The sequence below is a fragment of the Neltuma alba genome, unplaced genomic scaffold (assembly GCF_004799145.2).
Source record: "Neltuma alba isolate B1F8T4 unplaced genomic scaffold, ASM479914v2 tig00000942_pilon, whole genome shotgun sequence".
In the NCBI taxonomy this organism is placed as follows: Eukaryota; Viridiplantae; Streptophyta; class Magnoliopsida; order Fabales; family Fabaceae; genus Neltuma; species Neltuma alba.
In genome coordinates, this window is record NW_021632267.1 from 4,666 (window position 1) to 17,680 (window position 13,015).

Sequence of the window (13,015 nt, forward strand, 5' to 3'; positions counted from 1 at the left end):
TAAATTTGTGGGTTTTGGATTTTCATCATTTATTAAAGACACTGAGAAATAATGAAGAGTTGACCTTTCAATATTTTATTGCAAAACCATGCATGAACTTGTTCTTATCCAAAGAAACTTCCAAACTACGCATATGTACTTATTCAACTTTGTTTCGTTATCCGTGAGTGTATTGCAATTTCCACACCAAACTAAGCTAAGACAACAAACTACTACACCTCGTTTTGTGATGACCAAGTAGCTCGTTTATATCAGAAAGAATATTTTGAGAAAGACCTGGCGATAGAGAGACTTGGACAAATTTAAGCTGAAAAGCACAAGCCACACAAATGGAAAAGTATTCTTACGCGTAATTATGTTCATGTCAAAGCCTCTCACAACACTGTATATATATATACCTGCATGTTCATTTCAAACATCATCAATCACACAAAAACAATATATATCAGAGCTTTTTCCCAACTACCAAAGAGGCGCAGCAATATTAATCGAGAGAGAGAGGGCAAGCCTTTCTTGAAGAAACAAACAGAAACTTTAGTAATCTGTGGAGATCAACTCTTTCTTCGGGCATTTCTTGGTTCAGAGACGCTGTCATGAAAATCTCAGTAATATTGATCTTGCAGATATTAGGATTTTTGTTCCTCAATAACGTCCTAGGTTCCTATGCAGTAAGACACTATACCTTCGAGGTACGTTCTCATGAAGATAATAGATAATAATTCAGTTTAGCATCAATATTTCCAAGTAATGACTCTCTGAGATGAGATTAAATACAAAATAGCAGTGACGTTAATTGCATCTTGACGCTTGTGTTTAATGTGTGCAGGTCAAAGACACTTCGTACACAAGGCTTTGCAGCACCAAAAACATATTGACAGTGAATGGGCAGTTTCCAGGACCAACGTTGGACGTGACCAAGGGTGAAACCATCATTGTTGATGTCTATAACCGAGCCAACGAGAGTATCACCATCCACTGGTAAACAAACCAAACCCTGGCTTTCTGCATTATCTCTCCAGGACATTACTAAACTCGTAAGCTTAACTATTGAAAATTATTGATTTGCAGGCATGGAGTGAACCAGCCAAGATATCCATGGTCGGATGGTCCTGAATTTATCACTCAGTGTCCATTAAAACCAGGTCACAAGTTTAGCCAAAAGGTCATATTTTCTGAGGAGGAAGGCACTCTGTGGTGGCATGCTCACAGTGACTACTCCCGGGCCACAGTTCACGGTGCTATTGTCATCAATCCCAAGCCTGGAACTAACTACCCATTTCCAAAGCCACACGCTGAAGTTCCCATTATATTAGGTATCGAATCTCGTGATCATATATTTTTTGAGAACTCCAGTTTTTAATATACACTTTCAAAGACCATAACTTAACTATAAACTTGTAAATTGTATAAATGCAGGAGAATGGTGGAAACAAGACATCGTTCAGGTTTACAATGACTTTCGTGCAAGCGGAGGGGACCCCGCGGTGTCTGATGCTTTCACCATTAATGGCCAACCTGGTGATTCTTATCCATGCTCCAATTCTGGTAATTATACATACACATATATTTATATACCAAAATTGTGCTTTTTTGAACAACTATCCATATGCTGATTCTCTTATGAATAAAAATTAATGTTAGTAATATAATTATGGCAGAAACTTTCAAGCTGAGTGTTCGACATGGCAAGACCTATCTGCTTCGAGTGATCAATGCAGCACTGGAACAAGTTCTCTTCTTTGGAATTGCCAATCATAAACTGACAGTGGTGGGGACAGATGGAAGCTACATAAAGCCTGTGAAAGTAGATTACATCACAATCTCACCTGGTCAGACTATGGATGTTCTATTAGAAGCAAACCAACCAATAGGTCGCTATTACATGGCTGCCAAAGCATATTCCAGTTCTCCTAATGTCCTTTTTAGCCCTTCAAACACCACTGCCATCCTTCAATACAAACGAAGCAGACACAACATGCCAACTTCAACAGTCCCTTCCATGCCTTTGCTTCCAGACTCAAACGACACCATCGCAACCACCGAGCAACTGAGCCAATTCAAAAGCTTAGCAGACAAGAACCACCCCATTGATGTGCCATTAGAAATAAGCACCAAGCTTTTCTACACAGTGTCTGTGAACACCTTACCGTGTAAGAATGGTTCAGCATGTGCTGGTCCAATTAATGGCGATCGTCTTGCTGCCAGTATGAACAATATCAGCTTCCAATTGCCTCCTGGGGCTAACATCTTGCAGGCTTACCATAACAACGTTGGTGGTGTCTATGGGGACAAGTTCCCAGATTTTCCGCCATTGAACTTTGATTTTACAGGAAACGATTTGCCTCAGTTCTTGTTGACTCCATCAGTGGGCACAGAGGTGAAGGTGCTTGAGTACGGATCCACGGTGGAGCTTGTTCTTCAGGGAACTAATGTGCTTACTGGAACAGAACATCCTATTCACTTGCATGGATATAGTTTCTATGTCGTAGGCTGGGGATTCGGAAACTTTGACGAGCAAAGGGATCCTTTGAATTACAACCTTGTTGATCCTCCCTATCAAAACACTGTGACCATACCCAAAAATGGTTGGGTCGCCATAAGATTCACTGCTGACAATCCAGGTATATATTTTACATTTACTCCCGCCCACGAGCAACATAACATTTCAAATCTTAAAGATTAATATATGTTATACATATTTGGCTTGGATATATGTAGGCGTTTGGTTCATGCATTGTCATTTGGAGCGTCACGTGACATGGGGAATGGCTATGACTTTCATTGTGAAGAATGGTAACAATCCTGACCAACAGATGCTACCACCACCTACCGACATGCCCAAGTGTTGATTTTAATTTTAGTGGACAAAGTCCAAGGAAGAAATTTGTCTAACATATTAATTCTTGTATTTTCCTTTTATTCGTTATTCATTTATTAATTTAATTTGTTCCTTGAGATTAAGGGTAGTTTGACGGCAGAAATGTATCAATATGAAATTTGTTAGAGTTTTATTGTTCTCTTTGCAAGTTGCTTTGAAATAAAGTCATTGTTCGATATTGTTATGTTGAATTTGTCAATGGAATGAAGGTCAATAAATTAATGTTTTCTTTTTAACCATTCTGCAAATTTTCCTCTGTCAGTTATTCTGTTTAAACAACTGCTAGTCGTTTTTTAGTTGATGGATTTCAGAATTGTTTCAAGAAAGAAAAACTAACAGTTGATGAGATAGAGACTATATTTAGCTCGTAATTCACCCAAAAAACTAACGCTGTAACACAGGAAAAAAAGTAAAAGTTAATTCAAACTTCAAAAAAAATATTAATTTTCCCACCATTACTCTCATGGGGTTGCTCCATTATCACCTTCATGGACAAATATGTATGCCTTTGGAGGAGTAACACAATTTACTCCTATAGGTGCCTTTAAATTTTTTTTTTAATAAGTTCGATTTAAAATATTGAAGAAACGATATTAACATTTTTAATTAATTTTTCTTAACCCTTTATCTCATACATTTTCTTTATTAAAATTTTATAACCTTAATAGTTTTTATTTTTTTCAAATTAAACTTATTAAAAATTTTCCTCCCCTCCATTTTCCTCATACCAAACATACTATCAGGATTATTGAAGTAGTAGAGTAGCTTTAGAATTTCGGAGAGATGCCCATTAATTTTTCAATTCAAAATAAAACTAAATCATTTATTTTAACCATTCTTTAATTTTTGGTTAATAAATCAGTACTGCCGCAATAAGTAGCCGCATTGTCCTTCGATCTAATCTCATGGCCTTCGTACGAACATAATCTTAAATAGCTATAATCAATTAACAAATGAAGAATTTTTCATTTGGTCTAACATGTGATGAATTTATTGAAAGGATGTAAAGTCCAAAGTTGGACATGCAGAATAAATTGTATGATGAGTGTTAAATATCGCTGGTGATTTATCTGCAAACCACACCAACATTATTTCAAAAGTATTATACTACCTCTGCTCCTTAATATAAAATTTAGTTTGCATTTCAAATTGAATTACAAACTATTTAAGAAATGTATGGGTTTGTGTTACAATGCAAGTAAAAAATATATCAAAATGAATGTACAATTAAAAAGTATACTTATCAGTATATGTACTTTCGGTATATCCTTGATTTGATTGGCAAACATCCTATTCCTGATTCATACTTGCTCCATTGTTATCCCCAGCTCTCCAAAAACTTCTCCAAGTGTATATATCTCTATTAGTCATCTTTTCTCCCACACATTGTCATCTGTTCTTCTAGTCAGAGATCTTCTGATTAGGGAACCTCAAAGTGTAGTCTCCATTATAAGATTCCAGCTCCATCACTGCTTTGTAAAGGTGAATCGCTCACTAGAAGAACTCTTTTGCTGTAAAAAAGTAAATTCAATTCAGAGATTTCATAGTTTCACTGCTGTACAAAACTTCCAGCTAACCTGTTTCTTGTAAATTAGCTTAACTCCTCGAAAACTCTTAAAATATTTATTTCAGAAAATGTATAAATTGGGTACCAATTATGTTGAGGTGATTACTGAAATGGGATAGCAGCTTGACAAAATTCCTCTAGACATCTACGAATTAAGCTTTCCATTCAAAATATTTACGATAAATCAACAGTTTTTACCATTATTTGGAATCAATCACTGTTACAATAATGACTACTTTCATTTGATGTCATGGCCAATGAAATAATCATATTCAATTTACAAATGAACTAACCGAAAGAGAACCAAAGCTGAAGAAAAGAAATAGTTACAGTATTCAGATGTAAAAACAAAAAAAATCCACTTGTTGGTGCTTTCATTAGAGAACCAAACAGGGGCAAATGCCTAAGTTTCTTGCTAAAGCATATATCAGTCTAAACACTCATTAATTTATTAATATACCTTTGGTATATCGTTGATCTGATAGGCAAAAATCAACATGCTATAAGACTCGATGATACTTCTATCCCCTTCATCTTCACATTGCCATAAGCTTTCTCTGACATGATGATTAACTACACAAAAGAAAGCAAATGCCAACACAATAAATTGATTTTTGTTAAACAAAACCAAATATACTACAATAGAAAACACAAAACAAATACAAAGATTTAGATCCAAAATAAACAAAAACTATGCCTAACTATAAAAAACACACAAAAAATGGACGCCAAAATCCAAATAGGGCACCCAAAAAAAATTAAGAAAAATGTCGAAATGACACCGCCACAATATGAACAAGAAAGCTTCAAGATCCGAACCATCATCACCATAAAGACTTAACCACTACCTTCCAGTTCGCTGACCACAAAGCATTTCATCCCAAATCTAGATAAAATTGAAATAGTTGATGATTTTGATTCAAAAGTACCTTCGTGATAATTCTAGATCTGAACGATTCACCATTAATTAGTCTATAAGATGATGGATCCTCCACCAACGTCACCATCCGCACACGCAAAAAACCCTCAACAAAGCCACAAGGCACAAACAAAAGCAATGGAAAAATTGATCTCATGAAAGGAGAGAGAGAAAAGGAGACTCGATTGCAACATATATAGACAATTGATTCAGTACTCTCGTCTCTTTAAAACATCTCGTGAATGACACGTAAATAAAACCCTACAGCAATTGTGAGTGTGCGCAACGTGTGATAGAGAGAGAGATCCGAGAGAGTAGTTTTTAAGGTTAAGAGAGAAGGAAGAGATGAGGCGGCTAGGGTTAGAGAGGATTGAAGGAGGTTTAAACCAAATGATAAGAGTAGTGGGTAAATAGTTATGGTAGATCTTAGCCATCAAGTTCAAAATAAACACTATAGGTTAAACGATAAGACAAAAGATTGCATTATAAAAAAAAAAAGACTAAAAAGAACAGTTCTCTTGATTTTTCTATAGATTTTTTCGCCGATTGAGGATAATTGTTAATTAGGGAAGAGTACCTAATTAAAATTTTTATTTATACAATGTATCTATGTAACACCCCGAATTTTATGATTTAAGATGAGTAGAAAAGAGAAAAATTTATTAAAATTATTTATTTGCCAAATAAAGGGGGAAAATTATGGAATAATGATTTTTAGGGTTTAGAGACATTTTGGAAAAGGTATTTCCCAAAAATGGCTGAAATAATTTTAATAGATAATTTTAAGAGAAAAATGGTTTATTTTCTCTGAAAATTATGGAAAAATACTTAGAGATTTATGTTTAATCTGAAAATTTTAGGATGATCATTTGAGATGGTAAAGAAGTTATTTGAGGCATAAAATCCTTAAAATGGGTTAAGGATTAATTTCTGAAATTAAGAGCTATTTTCTTGGAAAATTTCAGAAAAATAGTCAGGAATGGACTTTTGACCTGAAATTCTTAGAAAAATTATTTTATGGGTCAAAGAAGCTAATGGATAAGAAAAATCCATTTATGATATTTTGGTTTAATTTCTGGATATATCTTATACTTCAGAAAAATAGGAGAAGGAATAAGATTGGAGGAATAATTATTTAGGAGGGCAAAATGACTCAGCAACAATGTAATACACGTGCTGCCTTCTCCATTAGCCACCTGATTCACTTCTTCATTACATAACTGATCACCGTGGCATCTTTTATTTCATCCTGTTCTGCAACGTAGAGGGAGAGAATGAGAGAAATAGAGACAGACCGAGAGAGAGAGAACGGAGAAGTAGTAGTGCCGGAGGTGGTGATCTGAGGAGTTACACTTGCATGCAAACCGGTTAAACTGTCAAGGTGAGCTTCCTAATCATTCTTCCACTCTTATTTTCTGGGTTTACTCCGTGGTTATGGCGTGTTTGAGGAGAGAGAGACAGAAGGGTAGTGAGAGAAAGTGATGGAAAGGATAGGAGGTTCGGTGAGTTTATATGCTATGGCAAGACCGAAGTGTATGAAGTTAGTTTTTAAGCTTGCATGTCTTCCTTCTTGCTGTTGTCGTTGGATCCTGAAGTTGCATGCGTTGCTTTGCTCTGTTTTGTTCGCCGAAAACAGGGGTGAGGATTTAAGGAAATCCATATATGTGGGGAGATGCTACCGTATGTGGTTTGGTTCTGTTATATAATGATTTTCTTCTTTTGAAACTAAAGCTTGTTGATGGCCTCGGGTCCTTTGAATTCTGGAGAATGAAGTGTACATATGGGTACATATATATATGGGTTTAAGTAAGGCTCACTCATCTATCCTAGTTAACCGTATTGCTGGAAGAATGTTAGTGGTATATGGTTGATTGTTAGTGTTGAATCTTTGCTGCTATAATGTTGTCGGGTTTAGGGGTAAACGACAGATTGATAATATGTACATATATATGCTGTATAAATCTGGAAATTTTAGTCAAGGATGCTGCCGTTCGAAACTCTTAACTGGAAGGAAGAAGTATGATGTTGGGATTTGAACTCTTTGGTTGAGTTTCGAAGCAGGGATTACATGTGTTTGTGTGTGTGTATTCATATTTGTGTGTGAGGTTAATGTAGCTAGAAGGAGCAAGACCATATACACACTCACATCCTGCTGCTATTGTCCGAATTGGAAGCTTAAGAATTGATTTAAGATTGAAGTATTAAGTGTTCTGAAGTGATTAAGTATTGTCAAAGGTTAGTCTTGGGTATGTGTCTGAAATCTTGAAAAATTTCCAGATTTGAAGTAAAAACATTTCACTATTGACTTCGACATTAGTATAGATGTAAAATGATTTTAGAGTTACTGGGGAAGGGTCCTTGTGCAAATGAGAGTGTGGTTTAATGTAAAAGTTGCTGTGTTAGAGGGATATTGGATTTAAGTCAATTGAGATTCTTAGAAGTTATTAAAGAGTGATTATTTAATTGGAATATAATGCCAATGAACGTTTAAAGTGTTTGGCCGAGGAATATAAAAGTAAAGAATCAAGAGTGAAATTATAAACTAAGGAAGAAGTTAGAGAACTATCAAATGAAGATAGAGATGATTAATAGAGACTTAGCTAATGCTTGATAGCTAGAAGATTAAAGATTGGTTTTAGATATCCTAATGTTCTTAAGGTTTGCAAATGGTGAAGAGGAATTATAATTGACTAAAGAAAGTTTATAGAATCAAGTTATTGTTGTTGAAAGGATTAAGAGGATTTGTGAGCTCTCTTAAATATGTATACACGTGTGCTGTCAAGTTAAATAAAGTTAAGCTAGGAATTTGCTTAAGGAAAATCAAGACGTACGTTGCATATATACGTACATATATTTTGGGTATGTGTCTTGGCTAAGAATTGAGAAAAAATTGAACAAGCTTAACCTTGAATGTAAGAAGTAAGGATTGAATATATATGCATGTGGAAGGTTGAGTATTAATGGAATTGAAAGTCTGGAAGTTTTTATATGGAAGTAAATCTGAAAGCTATTTTGAAACTTCACTTACAAGAAGGATAGGTTGAATTAATGTGAAAGATTAAAAGTATGTTTGAGGATTCGAAGTTGATAGATTAATAGTGATGGGGTTGGAAAAGATGAGCTTCGAATTTACTATACTTTGGGTCTTGTCCGATTTTGGGTGCTAAGCTTGTATATATAGAGTGAGATAATGGCTTAGAAAGTTATTGATTAAGTTTCAAGTGTTGTCCTTCAATCTGGAAAATTAATCTAGATTTAATTGAAAGGTTGTACGGAGTTAAAGAGATTATTAATGGTCAAGTAGTTATGAATGATGAATGAGTATTTTTCCAAACTAAAATAAGTTATGAGTTAATGTAATATATAAAAATAATATTGCTTAATCGAGATGGCTAGTTACTAAGTAAAGTAATACTATGGCTTGAGATAAGGAAGGAAGCGTTGCAAAGAGAATAGTTTAAATAAGAAAAATTGTCCAGGATGACCAACTATTAAGTGAGGGTAGAGATTGAAAGAGATTGGGATTTAAAGAGAGTTATTTAATTTATAAATTATGTTGGATCAAGCATTAACCTACCCTTACTAAAATAATAGGTTTTGATATCTGCAAAAGCCCACCGAAGAAGCTAAGAGAAAGGAAACAAGTAAGGTTTGATTTTGAAGCAGAAGGTTCAGGTAGTAGTTCTTTCCTCCCTTACACTTGTGTATGATTGCTGCATGTCTGTTTGTGCCATATTGCTATTCAAAAAGCATGAGAACATGTAATCCTTAATTCCTTGCATGGATTTTTAGCCGTGATCATGTGCAGCTGATAGACATGGGGCAGTGATTGCCTATTATTTGTGCATTATTTATTCAGCTTGTCTAACAGACATGGGGCAGTGATTGCCAATTATATGCGCGGCAGTGATTGCCTATTATTTGCGCATTATTTATTCAGCTTGTCTATCTGTCATAGCGCATAAATGCTTAATTGCATTAGCTTGCAAGGTTTTGTTCCATATGGCTTGTTTTGCATGTTTTATGTGATCTGCACATTTGTTTGATGGAAATTACTACTACGGGGATTCTTCGGAATCTCACCCCCCAATTTATGATGAACAGTGAAGGCTAGTAGCTAGAAGGACAAGGAGGTTATTTAAGAAGAAGATGGGCTGATTGAAGAGCAGAGATACCTGTTATAATTCTGTAAATTGTATAGTAAAATATTCGGGCAAGTAACTTTACTTGCTTTATGGAAATATCATTTTGTATCCTTTAGAAGAAGGAGGTGAGCATTGCCAGGTGTACGTATATGCTGTCAACCAAGAGCGTTGCTTTATTTTTAATATAATATTATAAGATTGTATAGTATGAAATTATTTTAGGTGATAATAGATTGAGTTGAAAGCAGGGTTGATATTGGATCACTAATCTGTTATCTGAAGGTTTGAAACACTTGATCAACGGATTCCAATGTTAAAGGAAAAAAAAAATTCCCTGTCTTTTCCCAGGATGGAAACCTGGTGTTAGTGATTCACAGGCGTTAAAAATGATCCTATTAGTATTTAAAAGTGAGGTGTTACAATCTAAATTTGTACTATGTATCTAATTTTCCTTTCCTTATGTTGAGTGTTAATGAACGCCAATAATGTATAAGGAATTGAGTAATTATGTTATGACACATAGTCAAGAAATCCTTTTAATTTGACAAATTTTCAAATAAACCTAGATCTTTAGATTTCTAATATTTGCGTTCATTTTCACTCTCTGATGCATTTCCTGGGCTTTTTCTTTAAGATACAAATAATCAAATTATGTAAGTAAAAATGCTAGTTAAAATTGGTTAAAGATGAAAAAAAATACATAAAAATACAATTTATTTTTCAAAATATTTATGAAGAGGTTGAGTGAGAGAGAATGAGTAGAAAAAGTGATGAGCAAGAATGACTAAGAAAAAGAGACAAAGAGAAAGACATATTATTAACTGGGGCAAAAATTAAAAAAAAATCAAATATTCAAACATTTCTAAAGTGTAGCTTATAAAAAGGACCTAATCAATTATTTAAAAAATTTGTAACATATAAAAAACGCCAACTATATGAACAATGAATATCTTTTCTTATTTCTTATTATTTTGTCTCGTTGTATTCTTTTACTTATTCATCTCAACAAGTCAATGTACATACTTAAGGGGAAAAAATATTCACTGTACATTGAAACAATGAAATTCTAAATAAAAATTATTCGTACGAAACCATTTCATTATGAATAAAAAACAAATTATAGATGAAATTTTATTACTAATCAGTTTTGTTAAGAAAAAAATTCATCAGTGGTTAGTGACGGCATGTTCTGATACATGCTACACACATCAAAGTCTTTGATTTCGATTGACCCTTAACCACGCATTTAGCCTTTATCAGTGTGTCTAAAATTTCAATAAAAATTATTCTATCTTACGTACTTGCTATAAGCTATGGTGCGATATTTAAGAGCTCATATATTACAAATTTTACCATAAAACTAATGTAAAAAATTATGACAATAAAATGACTTGGGGGGGGGGGGTAATGCTGCTGGAATTTTGACTTCATGGAATGACATTTGAGTACAATTTACTTTGTGTTAATATTATCTGCCCAAATTTGATTAGCACCACTTTGTTTTCAGTATTCAAATTTGGGTGCCAATCAGCCTAATTGTCCTATTGGGTTGGCTAAGTCTTAACTCATCCATATTTAAAAGGTTCAATTCGTGTTTAAATTAATGGAATTAATTGCCATTAACAAGCTCCTAGTTTATTTTGACATTAAAAAGTGGAAAGTCAATGTATGCTTCATGTGAAATGCCTTTAAAAATTCTTTAGTAAAATGTCCTCCTTATCTCATTTATATATTTATTCAAACAAAGAAGCAGTTGTCTATTTCTAACAAATTCCTGACAATGAACCTTATACATGATTATGTTGTCCAGTTAGAGAACATTCTTTCACTGCTTGTCTTATCCTTCCCAGTTTTATCTTAGTATTTGTGCCTTAGCTAACTTAGTGATTTATACATGCTAGACAATTACCATGCCATCGGAGTCTGCTTCCTATGACTTGAAAAGGACATTGAGCATGGGAACATATGCGTTATTCATCATGGGGCCATCACAACATATGTGGTTTAAATTCTTGTCCAAGGTTTTCCCAAAGACAGATGTGCCATCAACCTTGAAGAAAATTTTCATGGGGCAGGCTGTACTTGGTCCTATCATCAGATTTGGGTCATATAACGGGCATGCTCTGTGCTACATGTAACACACTAAATTGATGTCTCATTAATGCTTATTTCAAGTCAGCTGATGCAATTTTTCCTCCTCATTTTGTGGCATAACACTGTTGTAATTCTGATGTATAATTTTGTGCCAATTTCAGGTGAAAGTGGTTCTGAAATAGTTGCTAAGTTGAAGCGTGATCTGCTTCCCACACTTCTGGGCAGTGCTGTGTTTTGGCCTGTCTGTGATTTTGTGACATTCAAATTCGTTCAAGTTCAGTTACAGGTTTGTATATTATAAACTAACGCTCCTCTCTGTTCATAATTTTTGTTCTGTTTCGACTTTCAATTTGATGTTAATGAATGAACTCTTCTAGCTGCTCAGCTTTATCTTCGTTTTGCGAATGGTGCAGCCATTGATGAACAGATCCTGCGCCTGTGTGTGGACTATTTATTTAACATACATGGCAAACTGATGAACGGATGAAGTGCCAGTTTGGTCAGGGCTAGGATTTTCATGTTTTCCTTTGTGCAGCATTTCCTCTCAATGGCAACAGGTCCATGTAGTGGTCAATTATTGATTTTGAAAGATTCAGTTTTGATGAGAGCGCTCAAAAGTTTTTAATTTCTTGGGTTCTCCTCTAGTGACATGTTCGTTTGGGTTTCAAAGAGAACAAAATTGGGGGCCAAAAAAAGAAACGCAAAATAAAGAAGGAAAACTGCAATTTAGACTAAAACAATTTTGATCTCCATTGTCTAAATTCAACACACGATCACTTTATCAGTCTTTTCAATTGAGACGACTCATGATCTCTAATATCCTAAAGCACATTCTCTTCTAAAGTTGTAGCTTTATTTTCTGATGATGTTCTTAAGTAAATAGTAGGGATGTTCATCTAGCATGCCTTCCATGTTATTTTCTGGCCAAATTTAACCAAATTGAGTCAAAGGCTAAAAGGGGAAGGTTGATTGGGTTGAGTTGCACAGTCCAATCGGTTGATCTATATGTTTGATCTGATACGTGACATCGATCTATATGTTTGTTTTCTGCCGTAAATGATTTGAAAGGGTTTGTTCTTACTTCTTACTAGGCTCAAAATTACTCTTGTACGTGTGAACATTGTTCAGCTTTGTCCTGAAACAATCGAAGGTGGTGTTTGTGGATCAAAGTTTCTTCGCATCAAAACAAGTGAACTTTGAATGAGAATTATAGACATCATGATGGTCAAATCAAATCCAATTGATTTTTTTCTCCTCATTTGTTTCCATCTTTTGTCGCCCCCCGGCGCCCCCTTTCCTATTTTCTCCCTGAATTCGAGGGGTGTTGACGACCTAAAATTATAAGTGACGTCAAATTCGCAATCTCCCTTACAAGAGAATCTTTATGTCACTGGGCTATAAAACTTTTAGTA

At 34.6% G+C, this 13,015-nt stretch overlaps 2 protein-coding genes across 2 annotated transcripts; both read left to right on the forward strand.

Moving 5' to 3' along the window:
- The first annotated feature begins 593 nt into the window (after window positions 1-593).
- Window positions 594-2,849, forward strand: LOC114748961 (laccase-15-like). Its single transcript, XM_028937430.1, has 6 exons — window positions 594-689; window positions 827-978; window positions 1,069-1,313; window positions 1,417-1,545; window positions 1,659-2,621; window positions 2,719-2,849. Exons 1-6 carry the CDS (start codon window positions 594-596, stop codon window positions 2,847-2,849), a joined length of 1,716 nt encoding a protein of 571 aa, XP_028793263.1.
- A 3,996-nt stretch (window positions 2,850-6,845) lies between these two features.
- Window positions 6,846-12,079, forward strand: LOC114748943 (PXMP2/4 family protein 4-like). Its single transcript, XM_028937407.1, has 4 exons — window positions 6,846-6,866; window positions 11,411-11,625; window positions 11,754-11,889; window positions 12,017-12,079. The coding sequence occupies exons 1-4, from the start codon at window positions 6,846-6,848 to the stop codon at window positions 12,077-12,079; spliced, it is 435 nt and encodes a 144-aa protein (XP_028793240.1).
- Window positions 12,080-13,015: the final 936 nt, after the last annotated feature.